The sequence below is a fragment of the Notolepis coatsorum genome (genome assembly GCF_963971535.1).
Source record: "Notolepis coatsorum genome assembly, chromosome: 6".
Taxonomy (NCBI): Eukaryota; Metazoa; Chordata; class Actinopteri; order Aulopiformes; family Paralepididae; genus Notolepis; species Notolepis coatsorum.
Window position 1 is genome coordinate 135,356,012 of NC_140170.1, and position 24,063 is coordinate 135,380,074.

Below are 24,063 nucleotides of genomic sequence, written 5' to 3' on the forward strand. Positions count from 1 at the left end.
GTGTGAAAAATGAGTTTTGTCGGAGGGGAGTGGCTAAGTGCTTTTGGGTAGAAATTACAGCAGGCACCAAATCCATTCCCAAGAAGAGACAACGGACATGGACCGAGTGCTTTGTTGGCGGTGTAAAATATGCTGAGAAACATTAAATATCTTTGGAACAGTTTGTGTTCAATTGTATCTGAATCGGGAGATTATCTTCTCTCCGTCAAAATTGAAAGTGTATCTCTCTGTCGCATGAAGGCAGGCTGGCAGTGCACATAGAATAAGGCATAGATTATTGAAATTTGTTTTCTCTAATAAACGCATCTATTTCTATATTTCTTATAGTTTCTCTATCTACTCCAGTGCATTCCGCAGATTCGGCCGTCAGACAGACTGCTGTGCTGCTCACACATAATGGAGGATAGAGAGAGGCACTTGTGGAGAGAGCTATATGATGGAGGGGCCTTTTCTGTGTGTTTGTGTGTGTGGAGTTTTTGGTCTTCAAACTTCGTCAGGGTTTTTCCAACGGACTCTCTTGGTATCTGCACAGCACCAGCATTACCCAAATAACGCAGCGCTATCTCGCGGTTATATGCTGCCTGGTCGCGTTCTTCACGTGCCACTTCAATAGTTTCCTGGGCCTGGGCGCGTTCAGTGGCGCGTTCTTTACGTGCCACTTCAAGTGCTTCTATATCATCACGCTCTGCCTTGGCAGCCTCTCACTCACGCATTGCACTTAGCGCTATTTCACGTGTGCGTTCAATGGCGCGTTCTTCAGCTAGCGCTATTTCTTCCCGTTCCCGTGACCTTAACCTAAACCTCTCCATATCGAGTGTATGTTGCTCTGCACGCGCCTTGATATTTACCTCTCCTTCACCCGGAGATTTACCCGTAGCTAGGGGTGGACCGTATAAACGGTATACAGTATAAACGGTATGATTTTGCGCTACAGTATGGATTTTGACTATACCTTCATACCTTGTGACCGGTAGACTAGAGCAGCTAGTCACAGTAGTAGCAATGACGTTAACGTTACTTGATGATTCACTCAACGTTTGGAGTGGACGTTGCATAGTGTTTAATTGTACTGAGTTTTTCTCCACTTGCTCACGGACCTTGCCATATAATAATAATAATAATAATAATAATAATAATAATAATAATAATAATAATAATAATAATAATAATAATAATAATAATAATAATGCAGGACCTGCTCAGAGGTCTTTAATTGGCATGCAATTATCCTAGTTTGGGCATTTCAATTTGACTAAGGAGGCTGAGAGGAGACTTGCTTTAGGACAGCAACGGGCTAACGTTTCATTAGTGAGGAAAGGGGGGGGTGGTTATATTGACGAGGCTTGACAACAGAGGTTCAAAGATAACTTCACATTTATTGGCTATTCGTTTCTTTATATCGCTTTATCCATCTGGCTGCTCTCGTTTCCAACTCTGTGTCGACAATGACATCCTGGTGTGACATCATCAACTACGCCAACTTAGGACGCTCAAACCTCAAACTCAAACCTATTACATCACGCTCTCTCTCTCTACGTTGTCAAACATGTACACTAAAGTTAAGTTATGTTGGAGTTTTATTGTGTTTGAGTTGTTTGAGGGAAAGAAACCTCCTGTCCTGCAGTCGTTTTTATTTTCACTTTGTGCCGCTTGATTTTATTGTATTTCATGAAAAAAGTGTTTTTCAGAGATGGAAGTAACTTGAGAAAAGGTTTTGCATTTTTCTATTGCAGTTTTGCACAATAAATGTTCTTAAAATACCTCTGTACTATGTGAAATAAGTCCTAGTAATACAAGAGTACAGTAATAGCTGCCAGTGTTTTACCCCTTCAGAAGCATTTATATACATTTTAAGATAAATGAATATACCGTGATATATACCGTTACAGTCTATGTTTTTAATTTTTTGATCCACTTTTTCTCCTTATTTTTCTATTCTTCTCCCATCCCAATTTCGCCTCGCCAATTCTCCCTTCAATTCTCCCCTCCCCTGTCTCGAACGTTGCTAGACTATGCCTCCCACTGGTCGGCTGCAGTGAGGACCAAGCCTTGCATCACGTGTCCCCTCCGGTACACGAGGAGGCAGCTGTCGCATCTTTTCACCTGAACAGCGCGATCTCTCAGTGGCGAGGAGTAACGCGTGGGAGGCTCACGCTGCCCCCGATACTTCCCGATTCTGCTGTACAGGCGCACCAACCGACCTGTAGGAGTCGCTGTCCACAACGTCCAATCCCCACCCACCGGCTTTCCCACCCCTAACACTGCCAATTGTGTTAGTATGAACGACCAGCCAAGCCGGTAGCAACGCCGAGAGCTGGGCTCGAACCCAGCATCTCCTGCGTTAGTGGCGAGCGCCTTGCCCACTGCGCCGCCCTCGTTACCGTCTATGCTTCAAATTATACCGTGATATACATTTTAGACCATACCGTCCAGCCCTACCCGTAGCCACACCAAAACACTGCTTTATCCAGCTCCTCAATCAACCGAGTTTGCAAACCCTCTTTCTTTTGGCCTGCATCCAGCTTTATTGAATAATGAGCAACTGTTTGCATTAACTCATTTTTGGAAAATTTCTTCACCTTCTCTAAAGTCGGTTCCGCAACAAAATCATCCATGTCTAACGCCATCCTAATTACACTCACAGTAATTGTGACAAGGAGATACGTTAAGAGATAAGTAACAATATACATAACAACTGTGCTCCACTGAAATGGTGTATCACAAACTCAATTAAATGTCCAATATCCCGAACCAGAAATAAACTGTTTTACCAGCCAGTACAATTTGATAGACTATCCACTAGCTTCTAATTTAATGATTTTGATTTAACGTTCCGCTGTGATAACTTTTATTTTATGAAGCAAATGAATAAAGGGAAGATGATTAAACAGATTTTGTAGATACAGTACTGAATTCTGCCATCCGGACACATGCAATTTGAAATATTATTATAGAATATAGAATATCAGGCCTATAAATTACCTTATTATCACACAAGTCGCACATCTATGGATCGGGCCAAATCTCCCCTTTCCAATGGCAGAGTTCAATCTGGATTTAGTATCACCAGGCGTGCAGTAAAAACCGTGAATGAAATCTACTGTAAATAGTTACCGGTACTTGTTTATAATGGAAATGTCTCCGTAATCTAACATCAGATTGCAATGCCGTTTTTTTGTAGACGTTCACAGAAAGGTAGAGAAACTAACTGCGTTTTAATTTATGCCATTACCGTTGAGGTTTGTGGGAGATAATCCCGAAAAATAAGATAAATTAAAAAGGAAATCCACAAGTCGGATGATTGACAGGAGCTGGCTTGAGCTGGGTAGTGTCGTTTTTTGAAATTCCAAAGCCCATCGAAAGCTCTGGGTCTCCTCTCCTCATAGGAGTACAAAGAAAATGGCGGCGCGCATTTCCGAGCGTATATATTTGCCTGTTTCCGAATTGATTTCCAAAACTCATATTTCACTAATAACACTTTAACCGCCATGGGTTAAATTCATAATTTACCATCCCTCGCCAGCTCTATTTGTCTATGGAGAAGTTCCCCTTCTTTGCAGGGCTATAACTTTTTAAATTCTATTGCTAAATTGCCATCATTATGGCCCATTCAATGTCCTATATGTATTGTTCAGGGTGTAGCAACGTTAAACTTTTTCATTCACATATTCATACTAAAATATGGTCTAAAGTATAAGTATGTTTTTATCGTTTTCTGCAGCTTTCTTCAGAACGTGATTTATAGCCCTAAATGCATTATATTGATGATCAAATACAGTTTGGTAGGAATCTGTGCGAGATAAAAAGTTTCAACTGGACGTACTTCTAGAAGTTTCTACGCATCATCTGATGTTGACCGGATGGGCGGGGGATCGTTTATAATTCCGTGGGCAGCGTTAGATGATTCATCCAGAGTGGGTCATATGTTCATCAGATCAGTTAGTATAGAATACGTTAGAAAATAACGCTGAATCTTACCGTGGCTTCCTCGCGCCGCTGGCAGATGAGCGTGGAACAGATTTTTTTCTATTATGGGATGTAGAAATGCCTGATCCATTTCCAGGTTGTATAATAGTATATACCGTACTTTTCGCACTATAAGCCGCACCTGACTATAAGCCGCAGCAGCTAAATTGAATGATGTGTACATATATAAGCCACACTGGACTATAAGCCGCAGGTGTTTTAATGTTTAATTACCATATGTAATTAGCATTGGGACACAATACTGTCGGACAAATAACAAGAATTAACTCATTTACAAGTTGTATTAAGTTTAGCAAATAAGGGAACAGATAAATAACATTTCAATGCAGTCAAAAAAGCAATATTTAGATTTTTACATTTTCGGGTTTGGTCACGTCGAGTCACATATAAGCCGCACCGTTATATAAGCCGCAGGGTCGAAAAATGGGGGAAAAACCGCGGCTTATAGTCCGAAAAGTACGGTACGTCCAAATAACGTTGTTTATTGAGTTAGGGCGAGCAATCTATTATCCAGTGTTTCAAGATGGAGTCGCGGGAGCTACAGCGAGTGGCCGGACCACATATGGATGAGTACTACCGGTTCAAAGGTTAATATCCGGTTGGCGATCTGCCGATCGGCCACCAGATGGCGCTCTTGAACAGCTAGAGAGTTGAGAGGAGATCAGCAGTGTGTCTCAGGGCTCCGGAAAGGAAATATGATTTCGATGACAGATTTTTGAAATATTGACATCAAAGACGAGTTACAGCGTCTTCGGCAGAATGAGCATGGCTCGGAATGACGTGAAACTCGTCCGCGGCGATCATAGTGTTAATCTATTGGTATTAGGTAAACAACCGTATTGCTGAAAATATACACTTTGACTGCAGTTTTGACAGGGTTAGGGTCTTTACTCTTGGCTACATGTGGAGAAAAAAAACACAACATTACAGTTGCAGTCTGTTGCAGTCTGTAGAGATGGATTTATGGCGTGATGTCATTTGCGGTCCACCACCGGAAAATATGGCTAGGATTTAACAGTTTAACATGCACACACATGTACACAAACACAGAGCAATATAAAATAATATTGGAGGGTAGCATTTAGTTTAACCTAAGCATAAAGGAAACGGCATTTGACCACAGGGGTAAACAATGGATTGCAGTCCCTGGATTGAAGGGAAGGAACAGTTATCTAGGAGGCTATCTAGGAGGATCAAGAAAATAGAGGAGAACTTGAGATAGGTCCATTCATGTTTGTTTGTTTCTATATATAAAATTGTCAAACGGGCAGGTACAACTAAAGTTGACTAAACTACCTCAGAGGTAGGGGAACAAGTGTTCTATCACCTTGAGGAACTCTGTGACACACTCTGTCAGGTTCTTGTGACCCTGGATGTTGAGCTCCAGCTCATAGAATCTGGACAGCAGGGGAGATGATCGGCCACACTGGCTACACCTGAGATGAGAAAACAGAGCATCTCTATAACTGGCAATGTCACAACTCACTCACTCATGAATCCTTCATTCATTCACTCACACTTAGCCACTCTGCCCCTAGTGGCGACTCTTAGGCATGGCACTTTGTAAATGCAGTTCAATCTATACAAGAATGCTTCACATCTATGACACTGTGTCCTTATTTTCTCAATGAATATTGTTATCCAATATCTGGTATCTAGGTAGGTGCCAGTACCAATATTGACATGGGATGCTGCAATGCTACCAGACTAAAACAGGGTTATTGGTATTAATTAATCATCCTGAATTTCCCCAAGGGGATCAATAAAGGAATATCTTATCTTATTAAGAAAATTTGCCCAATACCAAGCACCACATGTAACATGTAAATCAAAGCAATTGACATGATCCATGGCATGATCAATATCTATAATGGAAAAAAATGTATCATATCTAAATAAATGTTGTCCACCAACATCCAACTGATTGTCTATACTCTTCAGAAAAAGTAACAGAACAGAACTCTGTACTTGGGATTAGCCAATAGAACTCAGATTCAGTATTGGCAATGAGAAAAGGATTTTGGTGCTTCCCTGCAGGCATCATAATAGGATAATGACAATCAATCTGCACTGACACTAGGGCTGGGTGATTCATTTAAAATTGCATTTTCAATTAGAATTTTGGCTTCCAACAATTATGAAAACAAGATAATCGAGGCGGCTGGGTGGCGCAGCGGACTAAGCGCTCGTCACCAACGCGGGAGACACTGGTATCGAATCCGGCTGTCAGCGTTGCCTCCGGCTTGGCCGGCCGTCATACTGGCTCAATTGGCATTTCAGCGGGAGGGAAGCCGGTGGGTGGTAATCTGGTCGTTGTAAACAGTGACTCCCACAGGTCGGTCAGGGCGCCTGCACAGCGAGGAGCCTCCCACACGTTACACCTCGTGGCTGGCTGACTCCGCATGTATCGGAGGGGACATGCGATAGTATCTATCAACCCTCCCTAGACCGACCAGTGGGGGGCACATGCGAGCAATGACCAGGAAGGGGAGGGGGGAATTGGCACGACTAAAATTGGGATGGGAGAAAAACACAGAAAAACAGGAGAAAAAGTGGATCAAAAAAAGAAAACAAGATAATCGAGCTAAAACTACTGTGGAAATCCACTGTTAAAAATACTTTCGTTTTTTCTAAGTTAAATTAATGCATCATGTTTCCAAAGTCAATGAGTTAAATAATCCTGATCTCAATAGACCAAAATAATTGCGATTATGACTTTTGCCATCATCGAGCAGCCCATAAATTACACTAGAATAAATATCTGCTGACCTTCCCAAAGTCCTAAAATGATAATCAGTATGCATTTCATCATGATCCAAAATATTTTATGCCTGAAGTGTGCCACCAAGTGTCTGGCCTAGTAAAAATGCCAGGCTTCAAGCTCTGCCCAGTTAACTGTAGCAGGGGAAGTTTCTGTCCGTCTTTCAAATGATAAAAAGGGCTGTTAAAAGGGCAGCTGGGTGGCGCAGCGGACATTGCGCCAACACAAGAGACACCGGGTTCGACTCCGGCTGTCGGCGTTGCCTCCGGCTTGGGCCAGCCGTCATACTAATTCAATTGGCAGAATTAGCAGATGGAAGTCGATGGGTGGTAATCTGGACGTTGTGGACAGCAACTCCTACAGGTCGGTTGGGGACGCCTGCACAGCAGACAGGAAATAGCGGGGGTAGTGTGAGCCTCCCACACGTTACACCTCGCCAATGAGAGTCCGTGCTGGCAGGTGAAAAGATGTGACAGGCTGCCTCCTCGTGTATCGGAGGGGACACGTGATGCAAGGCTTCTATCCTCCCTACAACCGGCCAGTGGGGGGCATATGCGAGCAACGTTCAAGACAGGGGAGGGAAGAATTGGCACAATGGAATTGGGATGGGAGAAAAAGAGAAAGTGGATAAAAAAAAGGGCTGTTAAATCTCGTCACACTTCTAACTAGCACCATAACCGATATCAAAGTGCTACATATCCAGACAGCTTGGCTTTATAAAAAATGCTCCTTCCAAAAAGAGACATGGGCATTTCTCAGTGACAATAGGACTTTACCTTCACTTCACAACTATTCTTTTCTTTAAATCATTGCATCTTGCCACCCAATGTAAAAGTTACTTATAATTAACACCATGTCCCCATCAACTTGGGACTTGTAATCAGAAGGAAAATAGCTACACCAATGTTAGAAATTAAGTAGGTGTGTGTGAAATCTCCTGCAGTCCTCACACTTTAAGGAGCACTTCACCAAAAGACAATGCTGAATTATTTCGCACATAATATCACACATGCAAAACAGTTTTGCACACATTAATTTAGTTTTGACAGTTATTGAGAGTAAATTTGTTTGAATATGGCTACCAGATCATTGGGGACATTGAATCCTTGTGTTGTGTTAACCTCTTAACACATTCAGGGCCACTGGGATGAGTCTAATAAATCTCTAGAGGACCAGCAAATGTAAACAGACATGGGGCTGTTTGTAGAACTAAATCTATACTTTATAGTATTGCTATCTGTCCATTCTCATTGTCAATTGAGTCCATAAACCGTCCCTTCAAAATGGCTTAAAGAAAAAAAAAATGCATCAATACGTTCTCATTTTATAGCGCCGTGAATATAAGCGTTATACGGCATTTGGTCTAGTATATTTCCTGGAAGGCTAGATAAAGGGCTAATAGCTACTAACATTATATCCAATGGCATTTCCGTTATACAGATGCTACAGTTAAAACTCAAACTGCATATGATCGGCACGATCCTCAAGCATGTATGCATGAAAGGGGGGGGGGGGGGGGGGGTCGTTTCTTATTATTGATTACCAATAACCGTGTCAGTCTAAGTAGCCACATAGGCTGATCGCCTGGATGGCTATCAAAACAATGCCCGATCGGGTTGTACTTTACGTGAAAAAGATCTTACCATGAGGTTGGATCCCCCCGAGCATTTTCCCGTTATCGATCGCCATCTGGTAGATCGATATGTCCATTGGCTGATGATAAATCCCCTTATTGCATAGTGAAATTCACGCTCAGGGTATTCCGTGGAACAGACAATAGCTATCGCTTCAGATGAGTAGAAAACTACATTAGAGATCCAAAAAGAAAAGACAACTTCTGCCATAGGGAACACTCTATTATCGCGATAGCACCCCTAAGAGGATCTGGCCGGTATTGCACTTTCTCGAATTCAAAGAGTAGGGTACATCTGCAGTGCAGCTCAGCGACCTTGAATAGGTTATTAAAATGGGATAAAAGCCAAAACAACTTGCCACGGCTATATCCGTGCTTCTGTCCACAACGGGTGGAATCGAAACACGTATATATCCGTTGTTCGTCCCCATTGTGTTAAGCCTTAGCCATATTTCCAGAAATGTTGCCTAAAAGTACATACCCAAGTAAATGGAAGATTGCTCCACTTCTACAAGGCCCATTTGCATGTTCTTGGTATCTATGGACATCTATGGACCTCAGGGAATGTATGTCAGCAATATTGTGTCTGTTATTATGCTTGAGTAAATTGTAATGAACCAAAAGGAGAATTATAAAATTATTAAATTTTCTTTCCATATTTTACGGTGAATAACACCATGCTAACATTGACCAGATGTGAAAAATTGCCAATAAGCTCATTTAGCCCCTTCTTGAGATCAAGTTTCCTAAAGATCTAAGCAAATTAATAAAAAGGGGATTTACAGGGGATTCTGTAGATAGTAGATACAGTACTGAATTTTGCCATCCGGACACATGCTAATTGAAATATGAATATAGAATAAAAGGCCTATAAATGACCTTATTATGGCCATGTCATACATCTATGAGCGATACAGGGCAGCAAAGATCGTGAATGAAATCTACTGTAAGTACAGCTACTTTTGTATAATGTCCATAGCATTTTTCACCAGATTGCGACACGTTTTTATTTACGTTCACAGAAAGGTAAAGAAACAATATACATTGTATTGTATGGCAATTACGGTATGTTGAGGTTTGTTCGACCCGTGAAATATAGTCACAAAAATAACGTCTATTTTTTGCATAGAATATTTTGAGCAGCTTTGACAGCGGCTGGTGTGAGCTGGGTAGTGTAGTTTTATGAAATTTCAACATCCTCTTTCTTAGGACTACAACGATTTCATGATGGCATCATTTCCTCGCTTCTAAATCATCCGGTTTCCAATTTAATGCACCAAGATTTTTATAAACTCATATTTTGCTAATAACACTTAAAATCATTGGTATACAAACGTAGTGCTGAAAATATACACTTTGACTGCTGTTTTGACAGGGTTAGGGTCTTTACTCTTGGCTACATTTGAAAAAGAAACTCTACATTAATTAATACGGACTGTATTGATCTATTTATCAAAATGTATCGGATTCGGTATCAGGCCAATCAGGCTTAAGAGGTTAATTAAAGCTCAATAAAATTATAAGGTAGCAGTACCTATAAGACAAGGTAGTGCCATTCTTTCATCTACATAATTTCATGGAGCTGTAATTAACACAACTCAAGGATTCAGTGTCCCCAATCACATCACAGGTGGCCATGTTCAAACTCATTTAACAGTCAAACTAAATGAATGTGTGAATTATTTTGGGTAAAGTGCCCATTTAAGCTTGGTGAAATTGACGATGGGATTGAAGCAGCTTGAGCCTTGTACTCCTCCTCAAGGGGAATTCGAACCACTGAAAGAAGTGGTTTGTCTGAGGAAAATGTGCTGCACTTATTTTTAGGGCAGTCACTTTCATAGTGTGCGGCACAATAACTTATTTTAACTTTTTCCTCCAACAAACCGATTGTTATTTCCGCTTCATACCTAACCATTCACATCAAATCTGTTCATTCAGCTGTGTGGAGGAAGGGTCAGTCCATAATTCACACAGTGGACATTTGGTTCTTATGTCATGCTCAGGTTGGGATTCCACCAAAATGACCACCATGTGAATATGTTCAATTCTTGAACTACAACCATTTTTATTAGACTGCCCCAGTGCACAGATTCCTACCATTTCAGCTCATGGGAAAAGGTAGTACAAACAAACAGTTTAATTAAAACAAGCCATTGTTCCTTAACTTGTGACAAATTACTACACCATCAAGTATAAAGTAGGGATGCACCAATACCGATACCATGCTAAAATAGGGTACTGGTCTACTGGGTAATTTCCCTGATACTGAAATTCGATTCCAAGAAACATGGCTAACGTGCTAGAAATCAATGTGATTTTTAGCATGTTAGATCTCTAACAGAAAAACAATTATTACATCTCAATTATTTTCATCCAATGACCCCTAACTTATGGTCCAAGTCTAATCGGTTCAGTAAAAGCAATGAATTGGATCAGTACTCGATATCGGCTAATACTTAAAAGTTTAGGAATCTGAATTGGCAGTGAAAAAGTGGTATCGGTCCATCCCTAGTATGAAGTCTAGCCTTACACAGTGACGTAGGAAATCTGGCCACAGAACTGCTGCTGGATGACGTTCTGAAGGCTGGGGTTCTTCTGTTTGGACAGAGTGTCCTCCAGCAGAGAAAGGAAGAGTTTGGAGAACTCCTGGGCATCCTGGAAATGAAAGGTTGGGTAAAACACTGAGATCTAAGCAGGAGGGGATGTGTGGGAACAGTAACCTTTTTTCTAGGAAGCATCTCTGCCACGTCACCATTTATAAATCACGCCTTATTGAGTGAGAATTTGGCTGGCAATTTACCTGCTGTTGTCCCGTGTCCAGACCCAGTGCTTTGACCAGCCCCGACGGATCAATGTACCTTCTGTTGCTGTTCTGCAGCAGTGCAAATAGATACTGGAGATGCTCACAGATGGACTGAGGCTCATAGTCTGAAAGACAACAAGAGGTTGGTTCAGAATGTTGCAATATTACGGCATTTCCCATACATAATTTGTATTTGTGGTGGATCCACCACAAATAGATTCTCCTAAACCGACACAGTAACATGTAAACTGTGCTTCTTCTTGTGTTGAAGCTTTTCTGATGATATGTGCATGTAACAAACATTTTGCATTACTAATTTCTCTCTACAGTGGGAACGTTTCACACTGCTTAAAAAGGAACACGCCGACATTATGGGCTTAACGTCTTCTCTGGAGTCAGACAAGGATACAGACCACTAGCCTAGCTGTTGGCCAAAAACAACTCTACGGGAGTTTTAAGCTAGGCTAGTGGTCCATATCCGCTTCTATTCATTTGTGCTAAGCTACTAAGGCAAGCTTGCAGACAGATAGCTTTCTACTGAACGCACAGAGAGGAAATTGATAACTATAATACGGAGAAGACGGTAAGCATATTTCCCATAATGGGATGTCCTTTAACACTTTGAGTGCCAGCGACGCGTTTTGTCGTTAGTTCATGCCGCCAGTTGAGTGCCGGCAACGCTATATAGCGTTTGTTTATCGTATTTTTTTTATTGGCGATTTGAATTCATATTTCATCAATCGAGCCTCACGCTAGTGTTGCAGAGTCTTCTCTGAGCTCAATTGGGAAGAAACCGCTCCCTATAGTCTCTCCCTGTGTAACATTAGTTTAGACCAGTGGTTCCCAAACTGTGGTGCGCCCTCTAGGTGGTGCGTGACATGATGGTGGTACATTTTTTTTTTTTTTTTACAATGAAATTTCATAAAAAATCTTAGTCAAGCCTTTAGTATTATGGATATTAAACATGCTGGCAGAGTACATGCATCCATGTTGTCGTGAACATTTTAATTAAATAAAGAAATTCCCTATCCATAGTCGCCGTGGGAAGAGATAAAATAAAAAATAAAATCTGTGCACGGAGACCAGCAACAATTTTTTCAATTTTTGCGTCAGCTAGGTCGGGAGGTGACTGGGTGCACGGCCAAAAAGGTTTGGGAACCGCTGGTTTAGACTGATGAAGGGGGGGGGCCAGTTTCCTCATGTTACTTTTCCGTCAAGCCAACTGAAGTGATCGCCGGCCCTCAGAACAGCGTGGATTATGTATTTCCAGCACCCAACGCTGAATCAATAAACGTGATCGATATTTGGAATGGCGATCAGGAATTGGAATAATATTTTTGGATAACATCTGATCTGAGGTAAGGAATCTATTTTACCAGTCTTGGGGTAATCAGAGCTTTTTTCATAGATATATCAACGTGTGCCATATGTGTGTGTGTGTGTGCTCGCTGATCAGGAAATGAGAGAATATACTTTTCAGATCGCTGCCTTCTATAGCGTGCATAAGTACACATATACTATCGATAATCTAGCGTTTATTTGAAAACCATTCATAAATAGGCCGAAAAATGACAACGTTTGTGTGTATACCAGAATATTCCAGTAAATGCCGTTTATCAAGGAATCTATATATTTTCCTGAAAAACGAGGGCTTTTCAAAATGCTATAAAACGGAAATGAACCGATTAAAAAACTATCCGTTTCGACAATGTTGACTGCAAACAAGTCATTGATAAGCGACGGGCAGATTAGACACATAGCCATAATTTAAAACAGAGATTATGCGTTCACAACGCTATCATTGAAGTGGGTGCTGGCATTTAACCACGTTTTACCATGTTCACCAGTGGTAATCAAAGTGTTAAGGTTTGCCTGATCTTTGACGTGGCTCAGGGTTTACTGGTTTAGAACAGTGACCATTACAAAAGATAAGAGCCCAGACACACAGCCTCTTCAGCTGTGTTCACCTCACCTGAGTCAATGTTGTGTTCTTGTGCGCGGGAACTGTGGCACATGTAGAGGCTCCGACGCAGCTCCAGGTTGTGGAACCACACCTGCAGGAAGGTGTTAGCGTAACATGTGGCGCCCAGGTTGGTCAGGCCCACAAACGTGTTCTGAGAGAGAGAGACATATATAGAAAGACGAGAGAGAGAGAGATGGGGAATGTGGTAATATTAATAACTCGTAAAGTATTAAAGTGGTAATAATAATAACAACTTGTAAAGTATCAAAGTGGTAATAATAACATATCAAGTATTAAAGTGGCAATAGTAACTTAGTCTTTGGGTAACTATGGTATGAGTGAGGTTTGATTGATTAAAAACTTTATTAACAGATTGCAGTATGGGTACAATACACTGCAGTACGGCTCAATACACACAATTGTTAAGGGGATGCAGACCAGAGAAAGACTTTCGTCTGTGGGTGGGTAGGGATTCACATTATTTTACGGCTGTGGGTAGGGCATTCCACATTGTTGTGGCATAATTGCAAAACGTGTTTAGTCCCTTGTTTGAGCCGAATCTGGGTTGAACATGATTTGTGGAACTCCCTCTGGTGTTGTGGTCGTGGAATTCACCAACCTTTGGGAAGTATTTCGACATATACATGGGTATCTTAGTGGTGTAGTGTATCTTGTAGACCAGGCCCATTGCAAGTTGCTGTACTCTGTCATCTACTCTAAGCCATCCTAGGTTGTCAAAATGGGCAGGGGTGAGGTGGGGAGGTAGGAGTAAAGTCAAGCAGTAGTCTGACCAGTTTGTTTTGTGATGTTTGTAGTCTTGTTTTTAGTGCCTTTGAGGTGCTTTGGTACCATGAGATGCAAGCATAGTCGTAGTACCCTTGAATGAGTGCTCCTGTTAGAGTCTTTAGGGTATTCTTATTTACCAGAGAGGAGATCCGGTACAAGAATCTTGTTCGTTGGCTGACTTTTTTTATTACATTGGTTGCCATATTGTCACAGGAAAGATTTGCTTCTAGGATGGAGCCCAGGTATGTAATTTCATCTTTCCTTGTGACAATATTGTCACCCACTGTAACAGATAAGCTGTTGGCCTTGCTGAGTTTGTTATTTGATCCGATGAGAATGGACTGTTTTACCCAGGTGTAATGATAGTTCGTTATCAGCGAGCCAGGTGCAGATTCTGCAGAGTTCAGAGCTGAGGGTTTTTTTCAACCTGTAACTTGTTCTTGTCAGAGACCAGCAGGGCTGAAAGGCCTCTGCATGCTACAGAGACTGCAACGCAACATCAGCACGACTTCAACGCAACATGTTGTAGAGGGTGTTGTAGTGTGTGTTGTGAGGATGTTGCGTACCTCTCCCCAAAATCTAATCTGAACAACCTTGCGTTGATGTTGCGTAGCAGTGATTGGTTGGTTAGCGAATGGTGGCGGGGCTGTCATAGAATAATATTAGTCCCGCAGCAAGGAATACCACCCTCCATTGTTGTAGCCAGCCAGCTAGCGTCGTTGATGCTATTCAATGCTCTATCATACCCAACTAACGTTAATGCACACACACGACATGCACGCTGTACACGCTCGCACACTAGCAGCCACTTTAACATGAGCAAGCACACACTCATGATGCACACGCCCACACTTATGGCCACAAAGGAAAGGTCACTTTAAAAATAGTATAGCAACAGTAACAGTGTATTGCACTACCAAAGGACCTAGCATGTCCTCCATGCTCTGTAAATAACTATGTACAAATACCGAGATGCCCCACTATGTTACCTGTTTATTGCACAATGTTGTTTTATTGGATTCTATTATATGTTGTACTACTGTATTGCACATCGTTGCGGGCAAGACCACCCGCATTTCATTGTATACTTGTATGCCGTGACAAATAAAACTCTTGACTTGACTTGACTTGACTTGAATGCCATTCAGAATTTATTAACATAGCTACAACAACACACAGTAACGTTAATATAATTACATGCATCATTGTTTACAATGAACGGTGGGGCAGTTCGAAAGGACTGGACACGGACAAGTTGTTAAACAGCAATCAATTAATTTAATATAACAGGTAGTTCGAGCTGCATTTTCGTGCCTACAACCACAGTCACAGGGATATATCCAGCTTTGACGAGCTCCCTCTCCTCCTGCCGATTAAATTCAGCAGCTCTTCCTCGACCTCGAGTGCCTGTAGCTGCCTGCATTTGCACAAAGGCGTCCATCCCTGCTGCTAGCTAACGTTAAAACTAACCTAAAGTTACACAAGCAGAATACATCACAAATACTTCCGGTCGGGGGATTTCAAAATAAAAGACAGACGTCTAAAAGCACCGGAAAGGAAATACGTTTATTTTGTACATTATCTAACGTTAACACGAACCTAAACTAACTTTAGATTAGTTTAGGTTCGTGTTAACTTAGATAATGTACAACTGTACAAGCAAAACTGTACATTGGAATATTGACAAGACCATACTTGGTAATTTTTACTGTACATTGGAGGGGGTTGTGTTAGGACATTTACAGGGGCTAGTTTCGAATTGCAGTCTCCCGTAGGTGTTTTTTGAGTGTTTTTGAAAGTGGGTAGTGATTCACATTCCTTTACAGCTTTGGGTAGGGCGTTCCACATTGATGTGGCATAATTGCGAAACGTGTTTAGTCCCTTGTTTGAGCCGAATCTGGGTTTAACATGATTTGTGGAGCTCCCTCTGGTGTTGTGATCGTGGTATTCACTGACCTTTGGGAAGTATTTTGACATGTACATGGGTACCTTGGTCGTGTAGTGTATCTTGTAGACCAGGCCCATTGCAAGTTGCTGTACTCTGTCGTCTACTCTAAGCCATCCTAGGTTGTCAAAGTGGGCAGGGGTGAGGTGGGTTCTAGGAGTAAGGTCAAGCAGTAGTCTGACCAGTTTGTTTTGAGATGTTTGTAATTTTGTTTTTAGCGCCTTTGAGGTGCTTTGGTACCATGAGGTGCCAAGAATCAAGTTTGTTGGTTGACTTTTTTTATTACATTGGATGCCATTTTGTCACAGGAAAGATTTGCCTCTAGGATGGAACCCAGGTAGGTAATATCTTCTTTCCTTGTGACAATATTGTCACCCACTGTAACTGAGAAGCCGTCGGTCTTGCTGAGTTTGTTATTTGAACCAAAGAGAATGGACTCTGTTTTGCCCATGTGTAATGATAGTTTGTTATCAGCGAGCCATATGCAGATTTTGCCTAGTTCTGAGCTGAGGGTTTTTTCAACCTGTAACTTGTTCTCGTCAGAGACCAGCAGGGCTGAGTCGTCCGCAAACAGGAACAAGTTGCAGTCACAAGCTGACGACATGTCATTTGCATATATTAGGAACAGTATGACTGACAGTAAACCTAGTATGCTTCCTTGTGGAACACCACAGCTTACTGTGAGGGGGGGGGATAGGGTACCGTTTACCTCCACCATCTGCTCTCTCCCCTCCAGGTAGGATTGCATCCAGCTCACTGAGACTATCAAAACCAATTGCTTTTAGCTTGTCAATCAGAATGGTGTGATTGACAGTGTCGAAGGCCTTTTGTAGGTCCAGCATGACCATGCCGCAGTATTTGCCCGCGTCCACCTCTTGTTTGATGTGGTCGTTTAAATAGAGAAGGCATGTGTCAGTGGAGTGGGATGTTCTGAAGCCAGATTGGAATTCGTAGATTAGATTTTTTTTCCGCAAGGTATTTTTCGACCTGTTCGTATACAATTTTTTCCATGACTTTCGAGATGGAGGTAAGGATAGAAACAGGGCGGTAGTTGCCTGGGTCTAATTTACTGCCTTTTTTGTGCAGGGGTGTTACTCTCGCAATTTTGAAGTCCTTGGGGACGTGTCCCTGTTTTATGGAGAGGTTTATTATGTGTGTGATGACTGGGGTGATGGCGGCTGCTGAGTCTCTGAGGAATTTGGAGGGGATGTTGTCATGGCCAGTGGCCTTGTTAGGTTGGAGGGCGCTCAGTTTTTTGAGTACCTCATCTGTTGTTACCATTTCCAGTTTGAAGTCGTCTTTGTGGACCCCTAGGTTCTTGTAGTATGCTACTATGTGTTCTACCCCATAATGCCCTGAGTGGGAGGGTAGTTTGTTTACCAGTGTTGTGGCTATGTTTATGTTTGTGAAGAAACTATTTAAGTAATTGGCTACATCCAGCTTGTCTGTGATGAGCGTGTTGTCCGTCTTTATGTTTATGTTTGAGAATCTGGTTTTAAGTTGTTTACTGCAGCCTAGTTGGTTATTGAGTAATTTCCAAAGTTCACATGGTTTGTTTTTGTTTTCCTCGGTTTTGTCATTGATGACATTTCTTTTTGCTGTTTTGATCATGGAGTTTACGTAATTTCTTAAGTCTGTTTCTCTGCTCGTGCTTATGGTAAGCTTTGACTGACTTTTACGAAACTCAAGCATTTTTTGTCTCTGGTTTTCATAGCGATCAGTATTTCAGTGTGCATCCACGGCTCCGCGCGATTTTTTACCCTGGTGGTTCTTAGGGGTACAACCTAGCTACATCCGGGGTACAATGTTGCATAGGCTGCACATCGATGTTGCAGAAGCATAAAGGCAGAGTGTCTGCAACACCGTTGCTTTGTCGATGTTGTGTTGCAGTTGCTTTGCAGTTTCTGTAGCATGCAGAGCCCTTGAGTCATCCGTGAACAGGAACAAGTTGCAATCACAAGCTGATGACATGTAATTTGCATACATTAGGAACAGTAACGGTCCTAGTATGCTTCCTTGTGGTACACCACAGCTCACTCATCTTCTTTCTAGTGTGTGGTGTTGTTTGAATATTGATCATATTTACAGTATTCTAACTCAGAATATTGTATGCTTTAGATTGATGTATTGTTTGTTGACCATTCTACCGTGTACCGTTAAGTATGTAGTCTGGACTTTCAGTCACAGTCCATGAATTCTTCATAATTTAGCAGCCCACTAACTGTCTGAATCGTCTTCTCTGGAACATTTAAGATAATTACCTTTTCTCTCCGCTCTGAATTTGGGTCATCGATGTTGTGGAAAGCATTCTCATCTATCTCTCCCAGCCACGCCTGTTCACCAATACCCACCAGGCAATTCGGATTCCCTTTACAATTTCTCCTGTCAAGAGCAAAGTCCAGTCATTATCCAAACATCCTTTTCACATACCGGTACATTGGAATCTTGTTTTAAGCTCGATCTCAACTAATTCACCCATGAAGCATGCATTCATTTAAAACAGTCCCTTCAACCGTTTTGCTTTCACATATTTAGGCGATTTGAGAATAGTGTAGTGTTTTCAAGATTGATGCGCATTGTAACTTACCTGCATGCTCCTCTCTTGCAAGCCAGTACGTTTACACGGTATGCTAGCTCAATATGTTCCCGGTTGATGTCCTCCGGTTTAATATGTTCCACCCAACGCCAAGCCGCTTTCTCAAGCTGTAAGCGAGGCGCCATAATCCTGCCACAAAAACACAGCCAGATAAGAGTATACGGACAAATAAAGGTCGTGGATACAGCGGCCTACTCGGCTGACTGTCATTGATGCTATTGTTGCTAACTGTAGCTAGCTCGTTTCTACACGGACGTCTGTCTCCAACCTAGCTAGTTAACTTGTTAGCGAAGTTATCCAACAGTGGCTAGTTTGTCCACTGTCTACCCTGTGTTAGCTTCGGCAGGGATTTGTCAAATGTACGAAGTATTGAAACGCAAGGATTTCCGACAAGCAAATATTTGTACGGTAGAAAAACACTGATTACTACCTAGCGCGAATAAGCTACCGCGTTAGCTGGTAAGCTAATTATGACCGGCCAGCTAGCTATTCGCTAGCACTGCGTAACGAACTCATCTGGCTAAATTGAACTATATTCGAACCTTTTGTGCGCGAACCACAAACGTCAAATTTTGCAGCTGATTCAGCAAAATATATATTTTCACATTTTATTCATGGTTTATTTTAGATTTAGCGCCCTTGCGTCAGTTATAAATAAATTATTTCCCCTCAAAAGCAGTACGACGTAAAGGTTTGACGTAAGCGACGTCACCCTCTGTTGTGAGTAGGAAGTCCCCTGCTGGCAGAATGTGGGTGGCACTGTAGTAATTTTTTAGAAGGCTCTGTGATTGATTGATTGATTGATTGATTGATTGATTGATTGATTGATTGATTGAAAACTTTATTAATAGATTGCAGAATAGGTACAATACAGTACGGCTCAATACAAACAACTGCTACGAGGATGTAGACCAGAAAAATACTTTTGTCTTGTTTACATCAGGGTCCTCCATTTTCAATTAATCTGGACATTTATGACATACAAGACATACAAATATACAGTACTGTGTAAGAAAAGAAAATATCATAAGAAAAATATATACATCCGAAGGGGAAGAAACTGTACATTGGAGGGGGTTGGGTGGGTGGCGATTTGGACATTTACCGGGGCCAGTTTCCAATTGCAGCCACCCGTAGGTGCTCTTTGAGAGCGGTATTGTAGGAGGGTAGGGATTCACATTATTTTACGGCTGTGGGTAGGGCGTTCCACATTATTGTGGCATAATTGTGAAATGTGTTTAGTCCCTTGAGGCGAATCTGGGTTGAACATGATTTGTGGAACTCCCTCTGGTGTTGTGGTCATGGAATTCACTGATCTTTGGGAAGTATTTCGACATGTACATGGGTAATATATAATATAATGCAGGACCTGTCGCAGAGGTCTTTAATTGGCATGCAATTATCCTCAATGTTAGCGGTTAGCACACACACACAAACCGGAACACACACGCATGCATCGTCTTTGTAGGATCGCCGATGCGATACTCCTCTGCGCTTAACCCATCCCGTCGTCCTTCCCCCCCAAGGGCAGCCGGGAGCAGACGAGGGCTGTGGCGTGAGCCACGCCCGAGGACCATCCAAGTGCTCCTGCCCGTCTTCGTCACGGACGCGACAGCGTTAGCGATCTGTTGTTTTTTGCATGTTTTTCCATTGGGTTTCTCTTATCGGGGGGGGGGGGGGGGGGACCCTTGCGAGCACGGGGAGAACATGCAAACTCCACACAGAAAGGCCCTGGAGATACCCCACCTGGGTAACTGGCATCGCGGAAACCTGGTCCCCAAGTGGGAATCGAACCCTGGACCCACCCACCCAAACACCTCCAATGTACAGCCCCCCCAACCCCACCCCACCTACCCAACCTCCTCCAATGTAGGCCTACAGTTTTTACGTCAAATATATATACTCTCTTTTCTGGATGAATGAATGAAAACTTTATTAACAGATTGCAGAATGGGTACAGTACAGTACAGCTCAATACATTTTTGTATTGATACACAATTGTTAAGGGGATGCAGACCAGAGAAAGACTTTCGTCTTGTTTACATCAGGGTCCCCCATTTTCAATTCATCGTAACATATATGACATACAGATAGACAGTACTGCTACATCTATACATTTATGACATACCAGATTTGCAAATACAGTACTGTTTGTGATACGAAAAGAGTCCAGAAAAAAGAGTATATACATTTAACGTAGAAACTGTTGATTGGAGGAGGTTGGGTAGGTGGGGGGGACTGTACATTGGAGGTGGTTGGGTGGGGGGGGGGAGGCTGGGTAGGAGTGGGGGGGGGGGGGTTGGGTAGGAGGGGTGGGTGGGGGACACTGTACAACTGTACAAGCAAAACTGTACATTGGTGGACTCTTTTTGTATCACAAACAGTACTGTATTTGCAAATCTGGTACGTCATAAATGTATAGATGTAGCAGTACTGTCTATCTGTATGTCATGTATGTCATATATGTCCTGATGAATTGAAAATGGGGGACCCTGATGTAAACAAGACGAAAGTCTTTCTCTGGTCTGCATCCCCTTAACAATTGTGTGTATTGAGCTGTACTGTATTGTACCCATTCTGCAATCTGTTAATAAAGTTTTCAATCAATCAATCAATCAAACCTTCTTGCTGTAAGGCGACAGTGTTAACCACTACACCACCGTGCCGCCCTAGGGTATCTTAGTGGTGTAGTGTAGTGTATCTTGTAGACCAGGCCCATTGCAAGTTGCTGTACTCTGTCGTCTACTCTAAGCCATCCTAGGTTGTCAAAATGGGTAGTGATAAGGTGGGTTTTAGGAGTAAGGCCAAGCAGTAGTCAGTTTTGTGATGTTTGTAGTCTTGTTTTTAGGGCCTTTGAGGTGCTTTGGTACCATGAGGTGCAAGAATAGTCGTAGTACCCTTAAATGAGTGCTACTGTTAGAGCCTTCAAGGTATTCTTGTTTACCAGAGAGGAGATCCGGTACAAGAATCTTGTTCGTTGGTTGACTTTTTTTATTACATTGCCATTTTGTCACAGGAAAGATTTGCCTCTAGGATGGAACCCAGGTAGGTGATTTAATTTTTCCTTGTGACAATATTGTCACCCACTGTAACAGAGAAGCCGTTGGCCTTGCTGAGTTCGCTATTTGATCCAAAGAGAATGGACTCTGTTTTACCCAGGTGTAATGATAGTTTGTTATCAGCGAGCCAGGTGCAGATCCTGCCGAGTTCAGAGCTGAGGGCTTTTTCAACCTGCAACTTGTCCTGTCAGAGACCAGCAGGGCTGAGTCATCCGCTGACAGGAACAAGTTGCAGTCACAAGCTGATGAAATGTCATTTGCATAAATTAGGAACAGTAAAGGTCCTAGTATGCTTCTTTGTGGAACACCACAGCTCACTGGGAGGAGGGGGGACAGTGTACCGTTCACCTCCACCATCTGTTCTCTCCCCTCCAGGTAGGATTGCATCCATCTCACTGATGAACTATCAAAACCAATTGCTTTTAGCTTATCAATCAGAATGGAGTGATTGACAGTGTCGAAAGCCTTTTGGAGGTCCAGCATGACCATGCCGCAGTATTTGCCCGTGTAGCGTGATCCAATCTGCGTTGTGTCTGGTGTGAGGTAGAAGTAGACTCCGACAACGGTACTCAATTGATGGTTGGTTTTATTGGTGATCTCCTGTTATCAAACCAAAACAGCACACACAAAACATGGCGTGAGCTACCGTCATCACCGTGTATTCCACCTCGTTCTCTTTCACGTTAGAACTCAAAGAGCGCCGCGCACATTCAAAACAGTGCGCCATCCACAGTTACAACAATTGTTAGCTACTATCAAATACATGTAACTCAGTACAAGTCAACTTCAGCAAAAACATATGAAATAATATGAAATGAAAGACAGTGTGTAAGCATTAATTAAACCGAAATACAAAACCAACGGTTCATACCTGTTATCAAACCAAAACAGCACACACAAAACATGGCGTGAGCTACCGTCATCATCGTGTATTCCACCTGTTATTGCCAAACAGAATACGAGTTAGCACACAACGGTACTATGGCTGTTTTACACAGGGCGAATTAATGTCATCACACACAGGACAATTTCAGTACCAAAACCAAAACATAAATCAATTTTACAAGTTATACATAGCAATTAAACCAGATATTAGGTAACCGAACGTGCATACCTCGTTCTCTTTCACGTTAGAACTCAAAGAGAGCGATGACTTCCGCCGGCGTTCTCTTGCCGACGAACCGGCTAAACCATTATGTACATTGGTTGAAAGTATTTACAATACAACAAATACTCAACTGGAAAGATGCCCTATCCTCTCTAAACCCATTATAAAAGACCAAAAGGGATTTCGTTTGGAGAATCAATAACTCAATATGAGGAAATTAATATAAACTAGTAACCAAGCCACCCCTCCAAAACACTAGAGTGAGCTCGGTCCACTTTGTTCCTTCAAAATAAGAGTGTTTCCGTCTTGGCCTACTTATTTAAGATGAAAGATAACAGTTTCTGTCCATAATCTAGCATAACAACTTCACTCTGCTACATTCACCCCTACTGTTTTATGCCAGATTATGGACATTGTTCCCCTCAATCAACTCAACAGCGTAAGTATAAACCAAAGAAATAGAAAATTAAAAAAAAATCACAATGAGTCAACGCGTCACATGTAACTCGGTGTATTCCCTTAATTCCAAACCTAGAAAATAGGTTGACCAGCTTAAAAGCTATCCAATGAAGGATCAGGAAAAATAAAGGGTAGCTAATCCCTCATCTAACCATAGAAAAAAAAACATGCCATGTACATATTTATACCATGGAATACACCAAAATTACCAAATCATGTCTAATGCAATAGACAACCATAACTACCAGTATGACTCAAAGAAAATCAAACAGCAAAATCAAAGAAAGAAAAGAAAAAAAATTAGTAATAAAAAAATTACTCAAAAGAAAACAAAAACATTTTTGTCATCTTTTAAGATGACAGCAGAGCCCTGACTCTTTGTACAGCCATCGTCTGAATGAGCCTGTTAACTGGCCTGAGGAGCCTCCCCAGCCTAGTGTAAACCCCTTGAGGTACCCCAACTACACTCGGTATGACAGTGACAATGGCCGATTCAGGTTCACTCACTGGTACAAGTAAGGATGAACTACAAGGGGCCTCCTCCGAAGCCATCATGTCTCCAGTGAATGATTCCACAGTTGTCGTGTCTGACGACTGATCACTATCCTGATAAACAATTACAGAGTATGACTCCTCTGATTCAACATCTGCATCTGGTCCCTCCATCCAAAAGTGGCGTGGTTTCTTCAGTTTACACTCCTGCTTCCCACCATTATGTGTCTCAAGTGCAATTCTATGATGTTGATCACTACTCATACTTCCCACCTGCACCTCTGCTGGCTCTGATACACCCGTCCCTGTCATGGTATCTACTACCCCCTCCACACTGGACTCAGGAAGATGAGCAACCCACCGGGCAGTTCTCAGCTCATCCTGATCAGAATCATCTGTCATTTCCTCACTCGGAACAGTGCCAGGAATAGACACCTCAATCTCTGGCTCGTCCCATGACGGCAGAGGCAG

General features: G+C 42.2%; 1 protein-coding gene across 2 annotated transcripts in view; it reads right to left on the reverse strand.

The window, feature by feature from the left end:
- The window catches only part of usp48 (ubiquitin specific peptidase 48), an 88,483-nt gene extending 69,308 nt beyond the window's left edge, over nt 1–19,175 (reverse strand). For both annotated transcript variants that reach the window (XR_014619850.1, XM_084317566.1), the window contains exons 1-6: nt 18,466–19,175; nt 18,140–18,260; nt 13,157–13,298; nt 11,182–11,309; nt 10,912–11,036; nt 5,315–5,423 (exon numbers count right to left, since the gene is read on the reverse strand). Coding sequence is in view for 1 of the 2 variants with exons in the window: in XM_084317566.1 (XP_084173692.1) it covers nt 5,315–5,423; nt 10,912–11,036; nt 11,182–11,309; nt 13,157–13,298; nt 18,140–18,260; nt 18,466–18,599 (759 nt within the window). In the remaining variant the exon portion in view is untranslated. The remainder of the gene's footprint in view (nt 1–5,314; nt 5,424–10,911; nt 11,037–11,181; nt 11,310–13,156; nt 13,299–18,139; nt 18,261–18,465) is intronic.
- Between the last annotated feature and the right edge of the window lie 4,888 nt (nt 19,176–24,063).